Source organism: Colius striatus, chromosome Z (assembly GCF_028858725.1).
Source record: "Colius striatus isolate bColStr4 chromosome Z, bColStr4.1.hap1, whole genome shotgun sequence".
In the NCBI taxonomy this organism is placed as follows: domain Eukaryota; kingdom Metazoa; phylum Chordata; class Aves; order Coliiformes; family Coliidae; genus Colius; species Colius striatus.
Window position 1 is genome coordinate 40709557 of NC_084790.1, and position 27654 is coordinate 40737210.

General features: G+C 38.5%; 1 protein-coding gene across 1 annotated transcript; it reads right to left on the bottom strand.

Annotated features, from left to right (window-relative positions):
- On the bottom strand, window positions 1-26218 carry EMB (embigin). The gene is made up of 11 exons (XM_062018062.1): window positions 26059-26218; window positions 21248-21346; window positions 19081-19164; window positions 17803-17886; window positions 14184-14358; window positions 12958-13046; window positions 9649-9773; window positions 8248-8530; window positions 7458-7491; window positions 5490-5563; window positions 1-4285 (listed from the first exon to the last, which is right to left on the bottom strand). Exons 1-10 carry the CDS (start codon window positions 26156-26158, stop codon window positions 5506-5508), a joined length of 1131 nt encoding a protein of 376 aa, XP_061874046.1. The 5' UTR covers window positions 26159-26218; the 3' UTR covers window positions 1-4285; window positions 5490-5505.
- Window positions 26219-27654: the final 1436 nt, after the last annotated feature.

Here is a 27654-nt window from a genome sequence, read left to right on the forward strand (position 1 = left end):
TATTGAAACTATTCATAAGTACAATATTATCAACTCACTACTCACAACTACTTTCCTTGTTATGTCATTTACATCAAACATACAGAGCCTATTCCATTTTCTGTATACATCCTACTGCTCAAGCAAAACAAAGCAGTTGAGTAAGCACAGAGTACAAAATCAGAATGTAAAATAAAGCAAGCATGACAAAGACTTAGTAGTCTTTCACTAGAAAAATATATTTTGCTGTCAATGTCCCTTTAACTGAAACTTTTAACAAACATACTGCAAAAGAAAAAATGAACTTAAGTAAACAAATTCCTTCCTTCAAGGCACTGTTATATAACTTTTAATGCCAATTTGAAAATAATTCAAGAAGTCAGCTGCTAGAAATATTACCTTAATAATAATAAGAAAAAAATTGATTTAGTTAAGTAACAGGCTGAATGGAAAAACAAATCAGTGAAGTTTCTGTATGGAATAAAACCAACCCATTTGGCAAAGACAAACATTACAAGTTTAAAGCCTTACAAAACAACTACAAAATTAACTTGGTTATCAACAGTAAGTTTAAGCAACTCAGTTTCAGTAAAAAGTTGTAAAGTTTGGAACTCACATTACTTTTCTCTTAAATGAATAGTTTAATGCATCATATATGGATGTTCTGGCATAAGAAAGTAACATGACTACAAAAACATTTAAAACCAGTGGCGAAACAGCTAAAGATGTAACTTCCAGTTCACTTATGAAACATATCACTTGACTTTGTGTTTTCACCTCTGTAAGTGCAGATTTTCAGTCACTGTACTGACCTTTCAAACATTCTGAATGGCACAGTACAAAAAACAATGTTCTCTCCTACAGACCTGCACTCTGTCTTCCCTGTACACATCTAATTGCAAGTCATCTCTGCTCCTACTGTCTGTCTGTCAGGACCCTTACGGAACACCTGCAGGTCCCTCCCACGTTACTGCAACTATCCTCAATCAGGTTTCTTCCTTACTCCTTGTTCCTTCTTATTTTGAGGGAGCACTCAACTAGAACAGCAGCAAGATGTGGCTAACTAGTTAGCCTGACTGTTCTGAATAGCTCAATGCTTGGGGGACCACTCAGCTAAAACTGCCCCTACATCAAAGACACCAATCCATTTTTTTTTCAATTGACCTTCAGCTTCCCAACACTAAGTGCTGAGAATTAAAAAATGTAAAGAAAGTCTAGAGATCTCATTTTCTTTGGCTGAAAAAACAGTTAGAGGCACATAGATGATGATTTCAGTATCAGCATCAATACTGCTGAGTTTCTCTCCCCCTCAGGATTGTGCCAAATGACCTATAGCTATTGACTGAAGTATCTTGGCCACTACTGTGTAGTTCTTAGGTCTCCATCCTAAAGAAATATTCACATAGCTTTATCTGACCTCACAGTCTGGAAACCCTTCCAGTATTTGTCAGCCTTCTGTAAGAATCTGGTCTCACAGGTGCTTGTGTCCATTTTAGACCTAAGAGAAGCTAGAATTCACAGTGACTACCCCGAAGTGCTAGGAAACAGCCCTTTTGCAGATTTTAATCTTTTATCTTCAAGAAACAGATAAGGTTTTTGTTGGTATAGAAAACAATAACACATCCCCTCTTGCAAGAAAACAAGGATTTGATCTTGGAAGTCAAGATCTGCCAAATGAATGTAGTACTAGTAGGCAGAATCTAACCATAAGCCATTTATTACAGACCAGTGTTATTATAACTACTTTTATGAATCCCTACACTTAGCTCCAACTGCTGTTTGAAAGAACTATCTTGAGAATTGTTTTGGCTCTTATTCAGTATCTCCTGGCTTGAATGAGGTAAAAAGTTATTGCCTAGAATTTTGCTTAAGGTTGCCAAGTTTTTGATCTGTTGAAGGCTATGTTTGCATCATACTGATATACAAAGTAGAAAGAACATTTTGAGCATATACAACATGTTTTCTCAAAATACACATTTCTGTGTTTCCAGAGCTTCCTAGGTGGCATCTGGAGTAAGAAGGTAGCATGCATGCCTTTGAAGTTACAATGGTTAATTCTGCCAATTTAGTATTATTTATTGTTTCCCTCTGTAGGGCAACTCAAGAAGGTTTAAATCTAGGCAGATATATGAGGAATTAATCCATTTGCTAAGATGAAAATACTTGTCAACCTAAAAATAAGTATCAGATCCGTGGCAGATATGGCAAGCAGAACATGTTAGAGGCAGGCCAAGACCAAACTACAGTTACAGCAGCCAATTTGACCAACCTAATACAGTCCTGATACAAGTAACACATCATAGATCTAAAATCCATGATTAATCCAGGTTCCCTAGTTCCTGCCTGCTTCCAGTGTAGCCCCTGTTTGTTAACATCAAAAAGCATCTATTAATGTAACTTGTTTACGTTGGCCAAGGCTTCATATCACCAATTCAAGATCAAAGGAATGCTCAGTGAAGGAAGAACTAAGTCATTACCATTTACAATTAAAAGGTGCTTTTTCCCCCATGTAGTACCTAGCCTGTTTTGTTGCAAACAATACTGGTTTCTGCTTTATTCAGAATCTAGTTCTTAGACCTAAGTTGACTTTTTTACTACTGAATTCCTAAAATATAATTTTCTACCAAAGAAGTTCTGTTTCAAACAATGTACAGAAGTAAATACACTACAAATATCTACTTGCTACAAGAACAATGCTGTTACATCAACGATGATTTCATATAAAAAAACATAAATGCAGTCTGGTTTTTATAGTGCATAGAAACTCCAAGGCAAAATACAATAGACACGGTATATTAGCAAAGGAAATCTTTATCAGAGTTCAGTGTTCAAAGTCTTAATACTTACATATTTCCCATTGTTTTTTACCTGGGCTTTAACCTGCAGTTAAAGCTGCAAAATGAACCACACAAAAAAGCATATATCAGACTGTATTTTATCCCTCATCTGCAAAGCAGCCAATGCTAGGATTTCTGGTATAAAAAGGGTACAACGGAAAACAGAGAAAGGGAATTCCATCCATTTAATTTTCCTGTGTTCCTTTATCTATGTTCAAACAGAAATGACCAGTTTGATGAAATTCAGCTTAGTTATTTCTTCCTTTTGCGTCCCTGGGGAGTCTGCAAATGCTGCCTGGGTTTTCTTTACACTTTTGTTGAGAGAAGAAACTATTTGAGGGCTTTACTTTTCCCTTTCTTAAAATGGAAGTCTTTCTTCTTTTTTTGAATTAGCGAAGGCAACTAATGCAATCAACTGTTCTTCTATTAGCTGCATACTTTTCAATTGCTGAATGCATTATATACCATTTAATTAAGGCAACTAAAGCCATATTGTAAGTCATTAACAGCAATGTTACAACTCTATGTATAAGACAACTAGTCATATTCACCTTGCTTTAGTGTATTTTACCTACTCAACACCTCTATGCTCTGAGAGGAGTCTAAGGAACAGCATGCTGCAAGAAGTACCAACTAGACTGGATGGATTGTACGAACCGTATAAGAACATTTGAGACATTTCTGTGTTCTGTATAAATTACAATCACAAAAAACAGTTTTGCAGCACTCAGATTCAGCAATGACTTGTGCCAATGCTTCAGTTATTGTGATATGATACTGTATCCCCTTTGCTTCTTTCAGCCACTGTGAAATACTGCTGAAATATCTGATCTGTACAGTATTTAGAATTACAGTATAGTATTACAGACATTTGGCAGGACATCCCAAGAAAATTCTCCAGTATTCAGAATGCATCTGTTTTTTTTTCATTTAAAATAAGCTAAGTTAAGTTAGAATTAAAGCATTTTACTGTTTAGAGCAAGCTGCAAAACTTAATGTTCCATACAAATCACAATAAAGATTTCCCTTTGACTATTTCTTTGGTAAAAATGGCTGTGTCATATTTGCTTCATCTGGTAGTAAAAGGCATTTTCTTTGTTGGAAACACTTTTCATCTTACAACTACAGCTTTATAACAATTAGGTAACAAGCCTGTTTGATATTACCTGTTTGTTCACTGAATGTAAGGCCAGTTCCAATTTAAGACAAAACAAATCAGTCATAAAACAAGTCTGATCCCATAAAACCACCTTTTAGCAGTAAAATGATAATGTTACAGACAGCAATGGTCTAAATGCAGCATACAGTACATTGTCATCTGCATAAAATCAGCAGTTCCAGCAGTTAGGAGCATCTTATTTTTCACTGTAGAGGAGTTTACTTAAAAGCATAGTGGATGTTTAAAATGCACAGCAGCATAAATCTTTTGTAGCTTTATGATCATCTCCACTCCTGTAGCCTGAAGTTTCCTGGATTCAAAAAGACAATAAACACATTTTCTTAGAACATCAATTCTATTGTTTTGCTGCTTACTATTTCCTCATATTTGTTTGAAGATGAACTTCATTTCAGTTTACATTTCACTTTTTTTTTTTGAATAGACAAATTTACAAACCTGGATTCTGAAGTGATTCACAAAGTGTCCCTGTGCTAAAAAGACTTCACAAGAATGGGACCTTGGAACAATATGGGACAAAACCTTGGGAACCTAAGTCACAGCAATTGACCAGTACAATAACGTGCTGGAAACAGAGGAGACAATATAGCCTCTGAAAGTATTTGTTCTTGATTGGTTTGGGATTTCTTACTCTTTATATGAACTTTACCTGTCCCTTCTATTTCTGTTCTTCAAACAAAGGGTATGGAAGAAGTCTTCCTTAAGGTAGGTGGTTTGTGATGAGGAGCAACAGTACCAGCAGTGACAGGAACATAATGTCACTCACATGCCTCATCTTGCAATGAGTGACTGGTGTGCCAGACGCAGAGAGAAAACAAGAGGAAACAGATAGTGTGGCACTGGTCCTTAGCTGACAGACCATCACTATACAAGCATTTACAGTTATTTTAAGTACAGTCTAATTACAGTATAAAGAGGGCAGAGCAGCAGCAAAGTTCATGATATAGCTTCTACAGGGCTACATGTCCTCTGCTTCCTTCTTCTATCATCAGTCCCTTCAGCCACCATGTCTTACGATCTGTTGTGTTTTCTAGACTCCTATAATCCCTTGTTTCAAATATCTGATACTGTCACATTTCCCACCTGCTATTACACTTGCGTCCATCTTTCCTAAAGTCACACAACAGCCTGAAAGTGCAGGGGTTTGGATACATCATCAATTCTTACACATCTCAGCATTTACTCTGGCATTCACAGAAATACTTCACAGCAAAAAGCCAAATAATTAAGCAGGTTAATCAGTGTTCTACCTTAAGGGCTGTACGAGTGAACAGAATTATTACACCACAATGATAAGATCACTGAATTAAAATGTTTCAACCTCACCTCTTTCTGGTATTACATCACGAACAACCACATATTCTACCTAAACAATGGTTTTATTGCTATGTTGTTCTCACATCAAGAAAAAGATTGGGATGGCACAGTAGATTTGCCTTTGTATTAGGCCGCTTAAGAGAAAAATAAGTTCTGCTCTTTACTTATCTCTTACTTACCTTTTTAGGAAGGAGATTATATTCTTCTGTGTCTAGGACCACTGTTTTCCAGACCATTGCTTTCTTCTGATTTACTAGAAGAAAGAGAGGTTAAATTCCAAAACTTGACTTGGAAGTATAGGCTGAGCATAGTCATTCCAGTCCCACAATGCAACCAGAGAGTACATCTAAAATACCTTTACATGCTAAAAGAAAATTAAATACATTAGGAAAAAAAAAATAAGCAACAAAAATAGCTGAAAGTCTTCAAAAGTCAGTAAGCAGTAAAGGCTCAACTCAATCCCCCTCAAAAACCCCACAACTTCCAATCAGAAGTTATAACAATGATACTATTCCTATAAAACAGTTGCTGTTCTACCATTTCATTCAGTATATAGGATTTGTATAAAATATACAAGCAATGTGCAGCTCAACATCCCCAAAACATGGGCTTAAAGTCATGATTCCTCCCCTCTGGAGTACCTACAACTAGCTAGATGATGCTGGTCATGATCAAGACTTAACAATTCTCTTGCTTAAAAAAAAATCCATCTTTGAATCACTAGCCTCCCATCTAATACACTATTGGATGTAACTTTTTACTTATAGCTTCAGAGTTCAGCTGTATTAGTCATCATCTGAAGTAACAGACCAGAAAAACTTTTATACCAGAGAGAATGGTTCCAAAGGAGTTTATCTTCTAAGTAGTCAGTACTTGAAATAACTCAATTATTTCTTCTCTCAGAGAGAAGAAGTACATGTCTTAGAAGGTTTTCCTCTTGCATGTTTATCTAAGATAGAACCCCAAAGCAGAGGTCAAGTAGCTGATCAAAACATCATCCCACATCAAGAGCAAAATCATTATTTTAGTGGACTATACTGTGTTACAATTCCATTGTAATACAGTTTTGGCATGTTTATAAGAAGCAAGGCTGTGCAACAAGGGCAGTTATTCAATTTTCAACATATCCTCAAACACTCAGCAGTGTAATAGCATACTATATTCCCAAGACATATCCCCACTTTATAGTATAATTGAATTACAGCTTTAAAGCTGTTTAGATAAGGAGAAATACACTAAAATACATTTTCAGATAGCACTGGAAAAAGGAATGGGAAAGTAAATAGCACACAAGGAAACAAAGGTCACTGCAGCAATAAACTCAAAATGGAACACAGTGCTACTGAGAAGGACAAGAAAAGGGAGACAAACAAGAGAAGGGACAGAGCAGAAGTAGAGTGGACTGGACACATTTAGAAAGAGGAACTGCTAGGCTGCATCTTAAGAAAGGGACAGTTAACAGGCCAAATTAAAGAGACTGGGCTTCAAAGGATGGGCAGAGGGAAAGAAACAGTTTATTTTAGCAAGCAAGCCTTTAGAAATGCATCATCCTAAGGGGGAGCAGGGAGGACAGCATGGAAGCACCAACCCTCAGGCAGAACAGCAACAGAAGTGCCAAAACCTGCTCCTTTGGCTCCAGGAGTGCAGTTGCTGCTGTGCCCAGGAGCCCCTGACTATAAGCACAGTGAGCAGCCCTCCCACAGAGAGGCTGGAATTCCCAGCAAAATGGTCAAACACCACCAGCTCCCAATGATCCAGCAACTACAGGCTTACCTGGGACTGTAAGGACTTTGACCACATGGAAGTGAGAGAAATGTATGTTAGTAAGAATGAACAAAATACATGTAAGAAAAAAAAATGCAAAGCTTCTCCTGTAAAAGTTCCACATGAAGGTGATTTTCCTCATAGCTTTTTAGAAAGGGGACATGTGGTGCTACCCCAAAACAGTGAAATATCTTCCAAATATCAGTGCCAGGTTAAAAACAGTATTCTGCATATTCTGGTACCAGGAAGTTTTAAGGGAAATAATGAACTGTACTTTCATATTCACCATTAACCATTACCAATACATTTAACAACAAGGTATAATTTTATACAAATATGCAAAAGAGTAAATATTAAATTTTAGTATACAAATTCTTACTTACAGTTGCTCAATTTGGTCAAATTCTCTCTCATACTCTGCAGAATAGAAAAAGGATTACACAAAGTCTCAGTTTAGAACACACTAGAAAAGTTCTGTTTGATTATTTTAATCACTCCATATCCAAGTAAACCAACAATTGTTCTCATTAGATTTCTTACATTTGTAACTCAAATTATGTTGTCCCCCATTCAATGGGATTACCTGCAAACTTGTCAGGAAGCTCACATTTATCAAGTTATTAACCCAGTTTCAATACATATGCTAAATATGTAAATTACAGAAAAAGTATACCTATATGTCTATTACACATATACAAAGATTTTCTATAAATCACTTCTGCCAGATACTGCACATCTAGCTTGTCTCCTGTGTGCCTCAGGTTCAACCACCACTAGTGCATTCTGGTTTTATTTTAATACTTCTTTCCTTCTTACTCATTTCTTGGCAGGTTTCTCCCATCAAGGCTACTAACAGTTGCATCCATTCCTAAGCATTCCTCCAAGAAGTACAGCGTCTAAATTCCTTTGTCTTGTCAGGAAAAAAAAACTATAGGACTGTAGCAAACCCTTCATAAGAAAGTACTGTTTACTGAAAGCACTCTGTACCTGACTTCAAGACTCATGGAAGAAATTTTAAAACCTGTAACAGTGTTCTAGGAGGAAGTACTTTATCAGAAAGCATACAGATGTTCAGATCACACTGAACTTCACACATGATGTGCAAGGAGTCATGCCTTTCTATCTTTGGCTGTAGTTTCAATGGAAAGCCAGAGAAGACTAAAAGAGACTTACCTGCACGTTTTTCTTTCTTTTTCAAGTACATCTCATAAAGGAAAATGATAGTTACTAAAATCACAACTTCAGCCACAATTGCCAGAAAGGGTTTGAGAGGCACAATGAACGACAGAACTTTGAGCTTCAGTTTTCCTTTACTTTTCCCCAATTCAAAAGCAGCTTCACACAAATATACACCATCATCTTCCTTGGTAAGCTTTGTTATCTTCAGCTGGGTTACATTGGCAGATATTCCACTAATTACATACTTATCTGCCAGCAAAGAATCGTTAATGGTAATCTGAAAACAAAAAAAAAAATAGAAGTCTTATTAATGCAATGAGAAGAGGCTTAATCAAGTTATCAACACCTTGTTCTATAAAAATGTTTCATACAGAGATATGTAAAATTAGTTAAGAACAAGTAGCATTTGTGAAGCACACTTAGTCAACCTCCAAGACGTGGATTTATCTTAACTGTCTCTTTTTACATTCAGAGGAAAATATCAGTGCACAAATTCTCTGACCATTTTGAGTCCATTTAAAATCAGATGAAAGGTACCTATTGAGTCTCCACTGACAAATGCAGCCCTCAGATGTCAAGATCTCATGTCCAGGTTTCAACACAGCACAAAACACTTTCACAGAAGGTGAGAGGAAGTGATGCTTCACAGGAATATTGATAGTCCAACAAGTCAGCACTACTGCTGAGAAGTAGAGAGAAGGTAGATCTAACATTTTTGGAAAGTGTTTTGCCCAGAGAAGGGCTAGAACAAAACACTTCTGAGTCTTAACAGTGATTCTGGAAGGTGGGCATGTGACAAACGGCTGAGCAAAAAATCTTTCATCACAGCTTTTAAGGCAAGACTTGATGTGAGAAGAGATTTCAGGTTCTTCAGAATCAAGTTGCACAGCAGTCTCTACCACAGGATGACCTCCTGCACAATCAGTGCCCCAGACAAGTCATCCAGAGTGGGAAAGACAGAACTGTCTGTACTTAAGGAAGAGAAGGAACATGCTTCTGTTCTCCTTCAAGTTTCCAATACCTTACATGTCTTTTTTAAAGAGTGTCCTTCTATGGTAGGATTTGGTATCAAGTTATATTTAGTAATATAAATATTATTTGCCTAGTAAAAGCAGCTATCTCAAGACTCACTTGAACTGTTTTCTTATTATCTGGACTGTAAGAGTACAACAGGCACTTTTTGGAAAAGAAATATCATACAAATCAGAAGTATTTATTATTGCAGAGAATTAGTTTAAGTATTTAGAAGTAATTTTAAGTATCAGATTTTTCTACACACAGAGATTAATGAAAATTCAATTTTTAAAGTCTACAGTGAAAAGTCATTTTCACTGTAAAAGATTTTGTACTTGTCTTTTTGCCATATTGTTTTGTTTGGCTAAACAGAAAGCTTACCTGTTCACTTCCATTGGTCATATACCAGGTCCAAGAAATGGGAGCATAAGAACTTTTACAAATCATTATAGCTGTATCCCTTTCATAACTGACTATGAGTTTTTCTTTTGTTTCAATTTTCGGTACTAGAAACAAGCAGGAAAAAGTTCATCAAGTGATAGTCACAGGTTTTAGTTACAGTATTGCAAACAGATAAAACATATTTAGATATGTATTTACAGTCGTGCATTCACTTCCTTTTCCTGAACACATATTACTGTTATTCAAGATGACCTAAATGAAGAGTCACTTCAGGCTGATACCTCATATAGAGAATTTGTGCAGAAGACTACAGGAATCCTGTTCTCTGCTGCTGTATCTCAAAGGTTGACAATTAATACAGAAAACCAAGTGATTATCAGACCAGTTTCTACTCTGGCCTAGTTCCTTTTTCCATTCTCTGACAGCTATGAGCTACATGCTTCAGTTCTGGTACACTTGAAACAAACATTGATTTCTGCGCAACTTCAGTCAATCTGCAAAAATTGATAGAAGTCTGTTCCAACCATAATGCTATCACATAAGAGCATCTGGCAAGTTGTACACACAGACTGATGGAGCTTTGTAGTTGCAAATATTTTGTGAGCTGAAATAAGAGATGCATGCATACTAATGAAAGGGACTTTGGGTCCCATCTTGCTAAGGATAGAATATGGTCACAAGAAACAAGACATCAGTTTAACTTGAGGTACTTGTCCCAGCCATTCTAGTTGTAGATGCCTCACATCCTTCCAAGGCTAAAGCCAAAAAAAAGGGCTGTTGATCGATCCTACAAATGGACATGAACAAATACATCATGCTAGAGTATGTTATTTCCTCTTTCCCTTCTCTGTCTCTTTATTAGGAGGATTACTACCACGCTTCCCTCAAACTCATTTATTTTACCTTTTACTTCAAGTTTCATTGATCTATCTTCTAAATACAAATTTAGTATATCTCTTAAATTGTATTGGTCACACTAGACTAAGCAGGCCAAGAAATCTGCTTTCAGCAGTTACAATGGAATGACTTGGTATAAACTAAGATTGTTCTTGTTTCCTCCCCTTCTTGACTGAGCAAAAATTATTTTTCAAAAAAAGTTAATTTCTCATGAATATTAAAACTCAGAAATCTGCATTCCAGAAATATAGACAAATTGGTTGCATATGTAAGACCACTGTTTACAACCTCACAATTTGCTGCACCATACATTAGTCCAGCTTTATTACTAGTGACGTCTTCTCACACCACACGTGTTTGTTTTAATCATTAGACACCATATTTCTAGATGTTAGTGGCAGATCAGCTTCACTACTATTAGTAAAAGGGACATCTTCACTAATAACTGCCACCACCTCCTTTGTAATTTATAGGAGAGAAAGAAAAAAAGTAGACCATAGGGGAAAAAAAAGGGAATCTGTGGAAACAAATAAAAACCCATTATAAGCAGTGTGACAGGTTTATGCAGTAGTCAAAAAGTCGAATCATTCAGATCAGGATAAGAGCACATCATCAGCATATCAATAAAAGATGTGCCAACAGTAGCCACTATTAAGGACATGAATATCCATCACAAGCTGAGATCTGGTTCTGTAACAGAGTGGTTAATCCTTAAACACATCCAAGGAAATATGCTTTATCTCAGGTATTTTCACAGGTAGATCACCTAGAATTTGGTGACAGAACACTGTTGTTGCCTAGAAAAAGCAAATTGTTGAAGATATGAACAGACAGCTGATCACATCAGTGTTTAAACTCAGTGGTTAATAGTCTAAGCTTCCTATTAGCATTTCACTGTTTTCTGCAGGCCTGTGTAAAAGCTTAATGCCTCAAAATCTGCAGGGATTTGTCAAGCTAGGATGGGGAGGAAGGAAGGGGAGGCGACACTTTCAATAACGCCTAACTGCTTAGTGGAAAAGCTATTGCAATTAGTTACAGCAATGATGACTTTAGACATTGAGTGTATACCAATGCATTACTCATTGGTTTGAGAATTGCTCTCCCTGCGTTATTGATTAGAAGATTCAAGGACTTATCTTTCCCATTTCCTTACTTCTTGCATTAATCTGAAGTGTCAAGACAGTGCTTTTTATGGCATCAAAGGTGGCAGCACTCAAACATTGTGAAGCAACTTTCCCACCCTCTTGTAACAAATCAGCCAGTCCTCTGCATTGCTCTGAAAAAGACAACTTCCCTATTGAGTCATTCCTGCCCTTACTGAAATAGTTATTGTATACTTTCAAAAGAATAAGGCCTTCTTTGACTTTAATCAAAACAGACTTGGATAGCTATTCAACAAAACCTTACCCACATGTTGACAAAGATATAAATAATTTTTAGAGATTAAAAGGTCTGAATAAAATACAATTTTGTCATCTCAGTATTGAAAGTTAGCCTTCCCTGGCTGAAGGTTTGAATTCAGATATTAACATTACTATTCAAGATCTGAACATACATCCAAGTTTCCTCAAGTCACGTACACAGCTATTCCTCTGAAGACAAGCAACTTGCCCCACTGAGAATTAAAGCCCTGCTGGTCAGTTCAGGTGAGCTTAGGGTAGTTATTTGAAGAGACAGATTTTAGGAGCCAGTGTTCAGGGAGAATCTCTCATATCAGCCTGCAGAGCTTTCACAGATCAAGTGTTTTCCTTGCTCTTTGCAAAATTTGCACAGTGGGAAGAGCTCTCCTGAAAGATGAAGGTTCTCAGCAGCTTGCATTTGTTTCATTTCCACATGCCACCTATTTAACTGGATTTCACCTACTACTATCAAGGGCAACATTATTAGGGAAGAAAATGCAAAACAGCGTAAAGGGCATTCATACTGCCCTATTAAGCATACCAAACTTTCTTACATTATACAGAAAGAAAGATACACTAAAGCAATAATTGTATGGTTCAAGAAATACAACTTAATTTGTTCAAAAACCTGTCTCCATTCTGCCAGTCATTGCCCCTCTTTAACAGTATATCTCAGGTCAAACTTAAGTCAAGTGGTAAGTATTCATTCCTGCTTTAGGAATAAAGAAGGGGAAACCCATTACTAATAGAAAAAGTAGGCTTATATGTTATTTTGGTTGTTAGCAAGTTCTGTTTAATAGGCTTTTAGTTTCAGCTTTAAAATTCTTTTTACCTTTAATAGTGACTCTCACTTAGCTTGACTACACTAGTTACTACTTATCAAATTAAGTTGCATTTTCCATACTGTTCAGAAACCAGATTGATAGAGATTTAAATGGTTAAATGAAGCAAAATTTCTTTTCAATGACAAATGAAAATGAAATATAATTACCTTCTAAAAAAAACACAGCACTGATTTCTTCTTCACCTTTCAGAGTACAACTGTAATTTCCCAGCTGACTGTTATCCGAGATCATCAATCTTAAAAAAAAAAAAGTTTTACCAATTCGCTTGTATTTTCTCTTGTCCTACAACTATCAGTGACTGCTAATTAACATCTTAAACCAGCAGAGATTGGTAATACAGCAGAACATACACCACTGAAACACTAGGATTTAGGTTTAGTGCAATGTAGAAGGAGCACGACATTTTTAATGAAACAGAAAAGCATAACACCTGGAAACAAATATCATTTTCACCCTTGTTGCTCACAGAAGGCCAAAAATCTTTAAGCAGTATGATCCACAGGTTGCCAAATTGAATGTGTTCATCATGCAAACTATACAGCCTATCCTATGTAGGACTTCAGAAGACGTTATTTTTAAATGGTTTATTCCTTCTAAATCCATTCTAACAATGGCCAGCATAGCTTCCACACAGCACAGTTTTAAAGAGTTGAGATCTAATTAAGTCTAGCATTTTCTCCATTGGCAAAGTATATACTTGACAGACACTTGCTGGAAAATGCAGATAGTTGTGTTTGTGTATATGGAGTAGCAGAAAAGTGACAGTACATTCTCAATACATTCTACTGTAGAAATTTTATCTAAATATTGTTGATGTTAAGAAACCAGAGCTATATAGAAATAAATTGCAAACTATCTGGTTTAAGTTAGGTGTCAGATTTTTTAAATTTCTAAAATATGACAGTAAATTTTCCACATTTCATTCTCTGTAGAACTTCAAAACAGTTAAGAAAACCTTAGAAACAATCTTCTTCTCTCTTCTGCTCATTAGGAAAAGATTTCTCCAAAGCAGCACTGAGCAGGAAAAAATACTGTGGAAAATGAGTGCTAAAAATACTTTCTTTTTTTTTTTTTTTTCAATCTCAGATTGAGATTACTACTCACTTACTGAACTAGACTTCAAGGAACTGTGCCCTTGATCTTGAAGAAGCCTTGTTTTTTCCAGCTCTAGAGGAAGAACAGAAGCTCCTCCTCCAGGCTCAAGGTAACTAACCTTTCTTCTTTCCTGCAGCTTCAATATGTTGATTATGGGCATGATTCAGAATATGCTGATTAACCTATTACTCTAATAGACATTACTAGTATTGGGCAGTGTATATAAATGTGATAACTCATTAGAACCTGCAAGTCAATCTTAAAGAATGCTACTTACTGGATACTCCAGCTGTTTTCAGTTTTATTGATGTGTCTGATTGTTTCATTTCCTCTCTTCCAAGTCACTTGAAGACCTCTCAAATGAGGGTATTTCTTGTCCAATTTGCATGAAAGTTCAATTCTAGTTGCACTGCTCAAAGTGATATTTTTTCCCACGGAAGTACCAGAAACACCTAAAGAGTTTAAAAATGTTTACAAAAAACCCAATTCTTTATTCTGGGGGAAGAGGAGATACAGAGATTGCGGTTTACATACACTGGATTATAGGTGCATATAGTTTGCTGCTTTTATACTGCCCAGTGTAAAAAAAAAAAAAGCAGTCAGACAACCTGTGTTTAACAGCTATTTTACACCATAACTGAGTTACGTTACACATTCATTGCAAAAGTAATAATCACTCCAAACTTCCTAGAGGGCTCTAATAGAGAAACACAGATATTTATTTTAATGAAAGCAAGACAGCCTTATGCTTCTACATAATTTAACTCAAACTAAAATATTTTAACCGCATCACTCTCATCAGGGATAATGTCTGATCTCAGTCAAAACTTCCTTTGGCTTCACATTTGATATTAAAAAAGCAGGATTCATTGGATTAGTAAGTTAGACTTAGAAGCTTTTAGCCAGTTGCAAATTTTTACGCTCCTGTTGCTAGTGAAGCTGATAAAATCCACAACCTTAACACACTGCTGGATCTGGCCTTTCATAATATCAAACTATCATCAAACCTATTTATGGTTGCCTTTGACTTTCCTTGCGGCAATCTAGGAGAATTAGTGTGGAAACATTCCAATATAGTAGAAAAGGGTGACACTTGCTTTTAACAAGGTCCATAAGCATAAAACAAGCACATTCAAAAAGCAGATTTCAACAGCAGCCATCTTCTGATCCATACAAACAGCCTTTTATGAAAGATCCCCTCTAACTATGTCCCGATCAACACTGATGTTTCATAATTGATCTTTTCTTTCTTGCCTTCTAGACAAACCTGGTTAGTCCATCTGAACACTCCATGAAAGTTTATTCCAGGCCTCACCTCAATCCTAGACCTCCACTGTAGAACTTGATAGTAAAAATAGTGCAAGTGTATTTCACATTTCAAATTCTTTGAAAGAAAAGGAAGTTTTAAGGTACAACTCACAGACTTAGTAAACAGAAACTATAACTAAAAAGCAGCAAAGTCTGGCTGAAATGGAATCATAAGATACTCCAATAGAATATTTGAGCTTCACCAGGTCTGGCAGAAACATTTATAGCTGACAAACCAGCATGTCCAGAACTCCAAGTCCCAGCCAAAATATTAGAGATTTGTTGAACTGGAGTTGAACTTAGAGGTGCCATACCTCAATCTTTCACAGCAAAGCAACTCAATTACTGCACCTCACTTACTACAGCCATTACACTCAATAAATGGGCCAAGCATAACTCACCTTGTCAAGTTATTTACAATCAAAATAATTTTACAAATGGAATTGTTTCACAGTAGCAGAAGTTTTATATGGTACAGCCAGTTTAATACTGGCTAAACAGAATTCATATCTTTCTAATTTTAAAAGTAAATCTACCCTCTAATGAATGGAACAAAAATCCTACGCTGTTAAGATTAACCACTTGAAACACATCTGGGGCATCTCTGTACTAAGCGTACAACAGTACTAGGACAAAAAAAAATTAGACTCTACTGTATGTTTCCTGATACAAGAAACTACACATGAACATTGTAAAATTATGTCCTCAAAATATATCATTACTTTGCAAAGGAATTAACAGACTTCCTACAATAGAATGATACTTTGATTAGATCAATTTTTCCAACTGTCCAATAAATTAGTTATAAATGATTACTTGGCAACTGGTTAACTCCATGCCTACTTTAGGAAAAAGCTTATCCTGCTGCTTCTACATCCTTTAATTCCCATAATGCTGCAAAGCTGACTAGCACGTGCAGGTTAATAAGTACCCTGGTGTTGTGGTTTGACATGACAGCCTTTTTCAGGTAAGGGGGAAGGGGATGTAAAGATGGTTCCTGTAACAAGTTGCTCGCAACTCTCTCCAGCTCTGAGCCAGACCCACTTCTGGGGCTGAGCCAATTAGACAACTTCACAGTCACTTTTTAAGAAGAAGACAGAAGGGGAGGTTTCTTCCTGTATCTTTCCTCCATCTTCTTCCTTCTTCTGCCCCTTCTTATGGCTGGTGGCAGTGCAAGGAGTAGGAACAGAGAGAGAAACAACCATGCAGACTCCAAGGTCAGTGATGAAAGAGAGGAGGAGATGTGCTGAAGCACAGACTCCCCTGCATTCTGTGGAGAGAACTGGTGAAGCTGAGATTTATTTTCATTTCTTTAAAGACCCCACATCAGGGGCAGAGACTCATGTTGCTAAAGCTGGCCCCAGACCAGGGGCAGCGATTCACTTCATTAAAGGCCCGGAGCCAGGGACAGTGACTATGGCCGGAGGAGGCAGTGTCCCATGGGAGGGACCCAATCACTTCACTGCAGACCCCGAGCCAGGGGCAGTGATTTTCTTCTTTAAAACTATGGCCAGATCAGGCCGTGTCCCAAGGAAGGGACACAATATCCACAGCTATAACTGTGGGGAGGAACCCATGACAAAGCAGCTCTTTAAACTTATGCCCAGAAGAGGCCTTGTCTCGAGACAGGGACCCTGCAACTGCAACCACGGTGAAGAATCCACACTAGAGATATTCACCAAGGACTGCGTCCCATGAAAGGGAACCTGTATTGGCAGAAGCCGCAGCTGCTGGGAGCAACCCACACCAGAGAAGTTCGTTAAGGACTGTGTCCCAGGGAAGGAACCCCATGTTGGAGCAGGGGAAGAATGCCAGGAGTCATCCTCATCTGATCAGACAGAAGCATCAGAGCCCATCTGTGAGAGACTGAACACATCCCCCACTCCCTGCCCCCCTGAGCTGTTTTGGGGGGGGAGGACATAAAGATATTGGGAGCATTGAGCTAGGCCCAGGAAGAAAGGAGGGATGAGGGAGGGAGATCTTAAAGTGCTGGTTGTAATTTTCTCATCATCCTACTCCCTTTTTACTTTTATTCCATTCTGTTTCTTGTAGAATAAACTTTCCTACTTTCTTCTCTAAGTCGAGTACTGGAGTCTGTTTTGCCTGGAACTGTAACTGGCAGCGAGCCCTCCCTGCCCTTGTCTCAATCCACAACAATCTTGCTTATCTTTTTACTCCCATTTCGCTGGGGCCTCTGCCATCCTAACGAGGGTGGGGGTGAATGGGGGTACTAAGCAAGAGACTGTCATGATGCTGCTGTGCTAGCTGTGCCAGACCACGACACCTGGCTTATGTAGTCTCTCCAAGTGGATCCACTAGTACAAAGATACTTTAACTTATATGGGAGAACAGAGAGCTATAGTTGTTTTCACTTGTGGTTTTAATAAAGAACATAATTCTTGACTGCAAAATAGTATTTAGAGCACAATACTCAATAGTATTTACTCTTCTTTTACTAAGCTTATCACAAGTTTACTGTGCATATATTAAACTTACCAAGAAGTTGCCATCCTGGATACTTCTACAACTCAAAGGATTGTGTATAATAATATGCATTCAGTATAACTGGAAGAGAAAATAGCACTCACCAGGCAGAAGTACCTCATATTCCACATAAGTGCCATTAGACAGACTTTCATTGGCTGCCTGCTTCAGCTCTTGTGTGGTAATATCTGGACCCAACAACATCGTGGAGGAAGCAAAGTGATATGTTATAATCCTATACAGCTAGTCACACAGCACAGTGTCAATACAGTATTGCAATTTCCACTCCCCATCCCTTCAAATATTTCTAAGAGAGAAACATCTTGCCAAATGCAGGCTTCCACAGAGATCCTTTCATACATCTTGTCCGTTAGTAGCCAGAAGCAGCAGTGTTATCGGGTTGCTGTTATAGCAGTTATGTAATTTTTGAATACAGTTTTTAGCTTTAATGTCATTACGTGTGAATGTCAACATCCTGAAGAGGTGCTGACCATCTATTTCACAGCATGATTCAAAGTCACCTATAGCTTACAGGTACATTTAAGAGCTTAGAAAAGTGATAAGCTTAAGAAAAATAAAAGGAAGAAACAGGATAAAACACCAACATTCCCATGTCACGACAATTCAGAAACACTGAGAGAAAGCTAGAATCTAGATGCAGCTCTAGTGAATGCAGACAAGGACACCCTGTGCTCTGCTGGAATATGTTCAGAGTTTCTTGCTGCTCCAAAAACCATTCCTGTTATCTTGGAAGGAATATCCTTCAGAGAACAATATTGCCTGACAAAAATACATTCCTTTGGTTCTGTGAAGGAAAGCTATGTTCAACAGTTTTAGTATGTCCAGCAAATCCCCTCCTGTATAAGGCTACGGAAGCCTATTATTTGGAGACTACAGTTTTAAAACTCTAGAAACTGTCACACAGCTATCAAGCTTGAGACAAGGGCAACCATAAGCATAAACAGTCTGCTCCCACCACTATACCTGTTTTCATACTCTGTGCATTTCAAGAACATAGTAAGAAAGCAAATAAGTTGTAGCTTTAACAACAGATGTGGCTCATCTACAGAAGCATCACCCTTCCACATCTACACATATTGTTTCACTAGTATTTACTATGTGCATGAAAGTTCCTAGTTAAATTGAAGTGCATTGTAGAAGACATTAGAAATGTCTTTTTAGACATTAGAAAGGTCATTTCAATACAGGTAAAGTCCTTTTCATTTTTCAGCTTCCATATTACTATGCACAGCTTTAAACAAACTGTCTTGGTAATTATCAACTAATGTAAATCCTTCAAAAACACCCGATTAAAAAATAAAGGCAGAACCATAGGGTAACCAAAACTTAACAACTAAAGTAGAAGACATGATTGCTTTTACCAGGTGTAGATACACTATGTCCAAGTGTTAAATCATCTGGAGAATTATCCTGAGTTTTCCAGTTGACAGTTCGTGTTATTGGCTCTGAAAAGTGACAGAATAAACTCATTACAAAAGAAATCAGTATTGAATCCAGTGATGAAACAGCAGAAAGACTTCTGCTCCTCACTTCATGCTAGATACAATGCATTAAATTTTTTAACCCACATTTTACATTCTTGCAAATTAATTTTATTGTCAGTTATTTGAAATGTACTTCAGAAATATATAAACAGTAGTTATAGTTATCTCCCTAATCATATAGCATTACCGGAGAAAATTATTCTAGTTTCTGTAGAAGAAAAGCAGCTTCATTATCTTTCCTGTCCATGGATTGAAAAGGTTCTCACAGTTCGGAAAACAGAGAACACTGAGCTACCACTTCAGTTTTCTCACTGAGAAGCACCAGGTAACAGAGTCGATCACTGTGCAGAAGAGTATGTCTAAAAGCTTAAGTCACCTCAGAATTGTTTCCTCTTCTCCTGCAAAAAACACTGAACTTTGAGATAAATTTCTTAAATACATGCCTGTCAGATACTGTTGTTGTGCTCAAGAAGGTCTCTGCTACTGCTTTGCATCTAAAGACCTCTGAACAAGCATAAGCAGAAGTACTACATGTCTTCCAAGTTGCTGGCCTGTCCTTAAAGGCAGTGTCTTTATCAAGAAAGACATCAGCTCACAACACAAGGAATGCTAAGCCACAAGTAATCAGCCTTCTGTCTGACTTGTTCCATCTGCACTTTCATTGCTTAGATTAGGCTTCAATCAGTTTAAGTAACAATAAATCTATATATAAGATAAATGATGTATCAGAACAGAGCTTCATGTTAGTTCATTTGGTAGTTGTGATTGTAATAGTAGTCCATAGTCAACCTTTACTAGTCCAAAATGGCTTTCTTTATGCAAAACAAAATTATAAAGCTGTCTCCCAGCACTAATCAGTAAGTCTGTTCCTCTACACAAGTAAGCCTTGATTTCTGTTTGATGGAAAAACAAGCCAGTTTACCCCTGAAATAGCAGATGAAAGCTGAAAGTTCAGGGCAATCTTTCTCCTTCTGTGTGCAAACACCTTGAGAGAATGACAAGGTTGCTATGGATCACCTGAGTTTGTCAGTCTTGTATAGGCACCACCTGATTTTTTTTACTGAAATACCTCAGAATGATACATTCAGAAGGCACATTTGACAGTTTATATGGTACCTATTATCCATCCACAAAAAGCTAGACAGCCTTTAAAGTATCTTGTACAGGAATAGGGTCCTCAAGCTGACTTTCTTTCTCATTTATGAAATGAAATGTAAGGTCATATTACACAAAATACTTTGTGTATTTTAGCTCATCTATATATGTGTTTAGGTATGGAAAGAGTTACTCAGTCTACTAGCTGTTGTACTCTCTCTAGTTCTTACACATATTGCACTAAAGAGATCTAAAGACAAAGAACAAGTGAACAACATTACCATCTCCAGTGATAAAAGTGCAGATAGAATAACTTGTCAGAACTTGTTTGAGTTAGCCCATGTTTCATTTGCACTAATCAACATGTGTTTTGGTATACTGCTCAAGTCCTGCTGCTCTGATCTTTATGGTGAAAGGAGAAGTTACATTAACAATCAATTTCTTCCCCTTCCTGGAACTAACTCCCTGCTCCCTATTCAAACTACAATTAAGGTCCAGAAAACAATGAGCAAACTGTGGAGACGAAGTTTTGGACACATTCATAATTTTAAAAATACAGATGAAGCTAGCAGACACAGTGATACAATGGCATTATTATACTTCTCAGTAATACAGGCACATAAGGAAGAATTCTCACATGAAAAATTCTCTCATGTAAGTGTTAGAACAGAATCTGACACAATGGTTCTAGGTCTCCTAGATCACTGCCTGCTTTAATAGCATATTTTCATAATAGCAGCAGATCACACAACAGGCAGTTATGCTAGCATCACTTAAGCCCTTGCATTGGCTTTAAAAGGCCTAGGTCATAGAAATAAATCTATTACTTATGAAAAATCATCATCTTATTTCAAAATACTTTAGTATGAAAACAGAAACTCTACATGGTAACTTAGTATCACTAGGAAAAAAGTATTATAGTTCAAGTGTACTGAAATAAGACGATTACCATAAGATGTATTATCGGAAGACTCATTAAGTTCAGCTTGCATCTTAGTCAAAGAGTTTCCTTGAGACTGATTGGCATCTTGTGTGATCATAGTTGGATCTAAAAAGAAAAAAAGGGTTTAAAGAAACTTTATTCACTCTCAGTTGAACTCAGAAGTATCTAGTTCATGAAAAGTATTCCAACAGAACCTCCTCACCTCAGCCTGATATCTCCATTTTTTCCCAAGTTCTCAGCACATACAGCCAAAAGGTGCAAGAACTGTATTTGTTCTGTAGCTTACTTTAGGCAAGAAATAGATTCAAGCACAGAGACAGTACATATTTGAACTCTGATTTCTGTATACATAGCTTTTGCTATAGTTAGCCTACAGTCAGCCAAAGCTACTTTTCAGAATATTCAAGCAGATGAATAAACTTTTGAACCTGTGCTGAAATCCTGTTTGTGGGCTTAGACCACCATAGCTTTTGATACTGACACTAGTTGATTAATTTTAAACATAGATTAGTAGATTCACTAATAGAATAAGGATCCCACTACCACCTTACACATCTCCATTCCTTCTACTATCACTTTGACAATAGTCATTAGTAATGCTTGGTAAAATCTTTGACATAAATGCTTTCTGTTTTGCTCACCATTTTCCTTAACATCATTGCAAATGTGATTCTAGTTCTATAGCACAGTTTTTGAAACAGCCAGACAAAACAAGAATTTTTCTTTTTATTTGCTTCACAGTCTTGACTGGAGTAAGACAGCAGCAGCAAAGGCAGAAGACTGACTTAGTTTGAAAATGTTGGTATGTCACCCTTCCATTTAAAAAGTCAAGGTCTCTAGATATCTTATAAAAATGCTTCTTCCTTTACATTTCCACATTTGGGTAGCAGAATTAGAGGAACACTACATCTTCAGCGCTTATGTACCCCAGGACATATTGTATTGCCATAGAGGCAGGATGCACTCACCCTCAAACTCAGAGCAATCTCACACTAGTAGCATCTCAGTCACTTGGCCAGTAGTTAACACCAAAAAAAAAAATTCTCATGTTTTGCAGTTGTAATTAAAGCTTGGGAGAGGTAATAAGCTCTGCTAGACATGCAAGATAGCAGCAAGCATAGATGGAAAATGAAAAAGCTGCAACATACCTAAATTCTTCCAACTTGCTGAGAACTGTGTGCTTTCAGCAAAGGGGTAAAGTCAGCACCCTGCCAGTTCCTAGAAGTGAACAACACTACTAACGCTCCTACCCCATTTCAGGCATAGCCAACCTACAGATTCTCCCACTGACAAATTCAGACCACAGGTACTTCAGACTGAGAGTCATGCCTGGCTTGCTCCATCTGCTCTCTCAATCTTTCCATTACACTTTAGTCAGTTTGGATCAAGAGCAAAACATGGTACTCAGAGGACACAGTTAAAAATGTAAGCATTATTTCTTTTATACCTGCAAAATCTTGAAGCATTCTAAAGATGCCATGGATCACCTGACTCTAACAGTTTAGTAGATGCATCACTTGCACAGTAATTAAAACCCTCAAAGATGATAAATTTAGAAGGTGCCAGTGCCAAGCTGTACAGCAGCTCTGTTACCTCTCTGCAAGGAAGGCAGATAACTTTGCAACATGGCTTGCATTCTAACAGGGTTCTCATCTTGGCTTTCTTCCTTGATTCATATAAAAGTGAAAGCAGTCATACAGTGTTATTTCTAGCCATCACTGCTTCCACATCTTGGCTCTCAGATGTCCATACATCAAACCACTTAGCACAGAGATCAAGATGACTCAGCACTGCATATTTAGTGTCATCAAGCGAGGCAGAGATGTAAGCAAGTCAAACAGAATAACTCCTCAAACTATTGTGTCACGGCTGCATGCCCTAGGCTATAATGGATTTGCATTCAAATTAAATCAGTAATGTGGTAGACTAAGTTCTTGTTGTTCTGATCTCTACATAGGAAGACGCAGGTCAGAGTGAGGTCATTTACTTATTTTTCTACCTTACCTCTGCTCCCTATTGTAGCTGGTATCTAGGGGATAAGATGTGGCTGTACCACACATCACAGCAATTTCAGGCTTCAAAAACCAATTCACTTTTTTTCAGACAGAAAAGTATCTTAACAGAAAAAGGTTGAGGACAATTTGGTTTAACTTAATAACACTAATTTAATGTTTCATTTAATGACAATTTAGTTTCAATTTTATACTCTGTGCAAGTACAAAAGCAATCAGTTGCATCTGAAACCAACTGCCAGAACTTCCTAGTGACCCTAGATAAGCAGGAGGTGCCTGAGGCACCAGAGGGTCCACAGGGACTTCAAATACCCTGATTGAAGCCCTTCTCTCAAGGTATACCAGAAAATCCAACCTGGAAGTAAAGTCTGTAAGAAGTGAGGTGTATCCTCTACCCATGTAACTCCTTGGTATCTTTAGCATGAGAAGCTGGGAGATCAGATGTGGTGGGTTTGCTTTTCTTAAAGGAATCTAACAGCACACTCTGCAAGCAACTAAATCAAACACAACTGCAATGAGACGAAGCATCAATGGAACAAGGGAAGGGCATCATGGAGGAACAGTGTTGACTAAACACAAAATTATGACCGACTCAACACAGAATGCAAATGATGGTTTAAATTTTCCAAATCCATTAGTAGGTATATGACTAAAAGCCAAAACTAGTAATAAAGACTTTTCTCAAGCTATTTACTTCAAAATAAATACGATGATGAGCTGCAAAAAGCTATGCAACCTGCCTTTCTGCAACTCAGTCCTTATGCATCTCATACTCTTTCCCTTAAATTTTACCACAAATATTCCTTTTGCTTAAAAAACCCACTGAACCCCCACATCTCCAAAATCCACGCTGTTTTGGGACTTCAAGACAACAGTTTCAGTTCTCCTCCCTCCAAGTGAGGGTGAGCTTCCCTTTGCCACACCTGCACAGATAGCCCCTGTGCTTCATTACCTTCTTGCACATTTGGTTAATAACCAACAGAAGAACAAGATACTCTTCTTCACATTTAAATCATCATGGAAAACACATTATGAATCCTCCCTACTTTGTTTATAACAAATATAAAAGCATTTAATGGAATTCTGAAAAACAGCAGCCTTGCTTTATACAGATAAAATGTAATAAAGCAGGTGATGCATTTCTAATGTCTGCTCAAAACCAGACATGATATCCACCACTTCAGGAATACAGTAGATTAGCAGAAGTTTAGGAAATAAAATCGACCTTTTTTTTCCCCCCAACTCCAATCAAACCATAAGCAACTCTAAACAAACAAAAAGATAATATAGTTTCACTGGTGACTACATAAACTTTCAATTGCTTCAACAGCCATTAGGTTCAGTTTTCAGCAACAACAGTCAAAAATAAATATCATGTGACTAACTGGCTATAATATGACTCATATTCCTATAATCAGGCCACTTATAGTCACAAAAATATTTGATCAATGAAATAAACTGTTAGAAAGGACTTTGTGTCTCCACACAAATGCACTTGAAAGATGCTTCAAGAACTACAGAGCAGACTTTACATGTATTTGTGTATGCATACAAAGGATTTTAAACAAGCCTTGAGAACTGCAAAACACTGTTTCCTGTCCTATTGCATTATGTGATACTACTACAAATTTCACAGAAGTCATCATCACACAGGAAGCAGTACTGCTCCTCACAGCAAGGCCAAAGACAGAGAGACATCTAACTACTTGCATATCACACATTGAAAATGCAGCTAAACACTGGTGGTCAAAGCCACAGCAATAACATCCACATACATGTATTGCCAGAACCTTCAGCCTTGGCAGAGGCATGCTCCAGCCATCTCATCTTGCAAGCAGATACTCCCTTCTGTTACCATTCTGTACTAGTCCGAGGCTTCAAAAACAGAGAATAATAACACAAATCGACAAGTTCCAGAAGTAGGTCCTATTTCCTTAAAAGAGGCTGGCCTGCTCCTGAACTGGTGAAAACCCCTAAAAGAAACACAGGGCCCAGAAGGCTCAAGTCTTTCCTTCTTCCCAGATTTTAAGTGTCACCTAAAGTGACACTTAGCTGATACTTAAAAAAACAATTATTAAAATGACACTTAACATTCAGAATGCAATACAGAATCCTCCAAGGGGCAATCCTCACAACCTGCTACACATACTGATATTTTAGTAGCAAATTTTACCAATTTCAGGGGTTTTCTTAGGATTTAGATAGCACTTTACTTGGTAAGGACAGGGCAGCAGTAAAACACTGTCTCAACCTCCAAGCCCCATATCTCTGAACTAACAAATCTTCCCATTTGTGAGGCAAAAGAGCAGGAGACAGTGTTCACCCACAGGACTGCATATCACTGGATGCAGTTCAGCACTCCAACCAGTCTATCTGCTGCCCACTAGGACACACTTAACGGCCATGCTACCGTTCGTGGAAGGACAACAGAGGAGAGATCCTTCCTTTCCAGCAGGCCTATGAGAAACCCCACAGCTTTTTTCGAAGTACAAAAAACCACCGGGAGCCCGGAGAGGAGACGGAGCTGGGGAGCTCCGACGCCTGGGAGGGTCGGGGCCGCCGATAAGAGGCTCCTCTCTCAAGTAGGCAGGGCCCAGAGATAGCTACCTCACCAGGCCACCGCTGGCGTCCCCCCGGGAAGCCGTGGGGATGCTTCAGGACAGGGAGAACCTTTGCCTAGCCGCAGGTCCCAGGCAGTGCCTCTGCCCCCCCCTCGCTTCAGCCCACTCCGACGCTGAGGACAGAGCGGCTGCAGCAGGGCAGCGGCACGGCCCGACCCAGCCCCCAAGCCGAGGGAGCCTTTACCTGCGGGGCTCCTGCCCGAGAGGAAGGGGCAAAGCAGCAACACCAGCAGCAGCCGCTGCAGCAGCCGCCCCGGGCCCTTGGCGGAGAAGACAACACGCATAGTGCCCCGGCCACCACACGCTCCCACTCCCGCCGGCAGCGCGCAGGCAGCGGGCGCGGCTCAGGCAGGCGAAACCCTAGTGGGCCGGAATGGCTCTGAGGGAGGGCCGGTTCCTGCAGCTATGACAGTGGTCGAAACCACGCCACTACAGCCCCAAATCCACAAGCAGGACAAGCGTCTGACAACGACCGGATAGAAGAGAGAGAAGAAGAAAGGAAAAAGAAAAGGGGGGGGGGGAAAAAAACGAAAAAAAACCCCCAAAAAACCGGGAAGCCGCTGCAGGCGCTACCACCCTGCCTCACACGGAGGACCTGTTACCGCTTGTGTGACGGTAACTGCCGCGGCCCCGCCGGGCTTTATGCGGCGGGCAGAAGGGCGTGGGTGAGCACCGGTGGCTAATTGATGAGAGGCCCTCGCAGCTGATCTGGCTCGCAGCTTCTCTAAGGTCAGCTAAAAGCTGACAAAATACGTAGGGAGGTTCGATTGTGTCTTATTTTTGGCTAAAAGCGGCTGTTGTTGGAAGGACCACCTTGGCTCGAGCAGTGCCTCGAGACAGCTGGCTCTGGTAGGGACTGTTTAAAGAAAGTTCCCTATATTAGAGCACAGCCTGTCTCTGCCCTTTTCCTGGTGATGTGAGGAGCCTAGCTTTCAGGGTCAGTGGCTGCAGAGCAGCTGGTTATACTGTATGAGAGCTGAAGCTTTTCAGGCCTCTTTTTCTAATCCTGGGGAGCACTTCTTCAAACATACTTGTGATCTGCTTGGTGATGTTAAAATCACAATTTAATTGCTTTGACTGTTTGAATATGTAGGTACTTATATAGTAAAACCAATCATAGACATACTATATATGCATTTCTGTTTGTTACTTGGTAAGTAAGTGAATTTGGATTTTGCAGTATAAAATACAGCAGGGTGCCATTATTTGAAGGAGAGTCTCCATGATGCATTACTTACTGCCTTTTCCATCCTATCAAGATATGGTTACTTCAGCTAATACAAAAGTTGAAAATTGTGTATAAGCTTTGGATCAATAATGCAAAAGGGTAACTGCAGCAGAGCTTTTACATCATCTTAGCTCTCCCATGCTGGCAGAGCTGTATGAGTTTATGCAGAGAAGGAGTAAGTCAAATACCTTGTGTGTTGATTTTCCAGTGTTGTATATGTTTGTGTTGCCGCCCATGTCCTCCAATATCAGTATAGTGTCCTTCAGGTTAAAACTTTCTGTCATAAATAAATATACAGCATCAATAAATATAAGTAATGGCAAAAGACTGGGAAGGGGATTGTTCTGTTAAGCCCTTGCTGCATGTCATAGGAACACTTGGGATTCCTGCTGGCTAAATGGGACCATGTGTAGATAAGAGCCTTTTCAATTTTAAAAATTAGCATCCTTCATATACTTGGAGCAATGGAATGGGGCCTTTTGTACTCCAGCTCTAGGGTTGTCTAGTTCGTGTTCAAAAAGTAGGAAAACATGTATATGAGTAGTTAATGCA

Bases quoted from the DNA above. Each gene is read 5' to 3' on its own strand.
- EMB (XM_062018062.1), bottom strand. From the start codon at position 26,158: ATGCGTGTTGTCTTCTCCGCCAAGGGCCCGGGGCGGCTGCTGCAGCGG. The intron at 21,347-26,058 runs GTAAAGGCTCCC...TTTTCTTTTTAG, and splicing joins CTCGGGCAGGAGCCCCGCAG to ATCCAACTATGATCACACAA. The intron at 5,564-7,457 runs GTAAGTAAGAAT...TCTTTCTTCTAG, and splicing joins TTTGACCAAATTGAGCAACT to TAAATCAGAAGAAAGCAATG.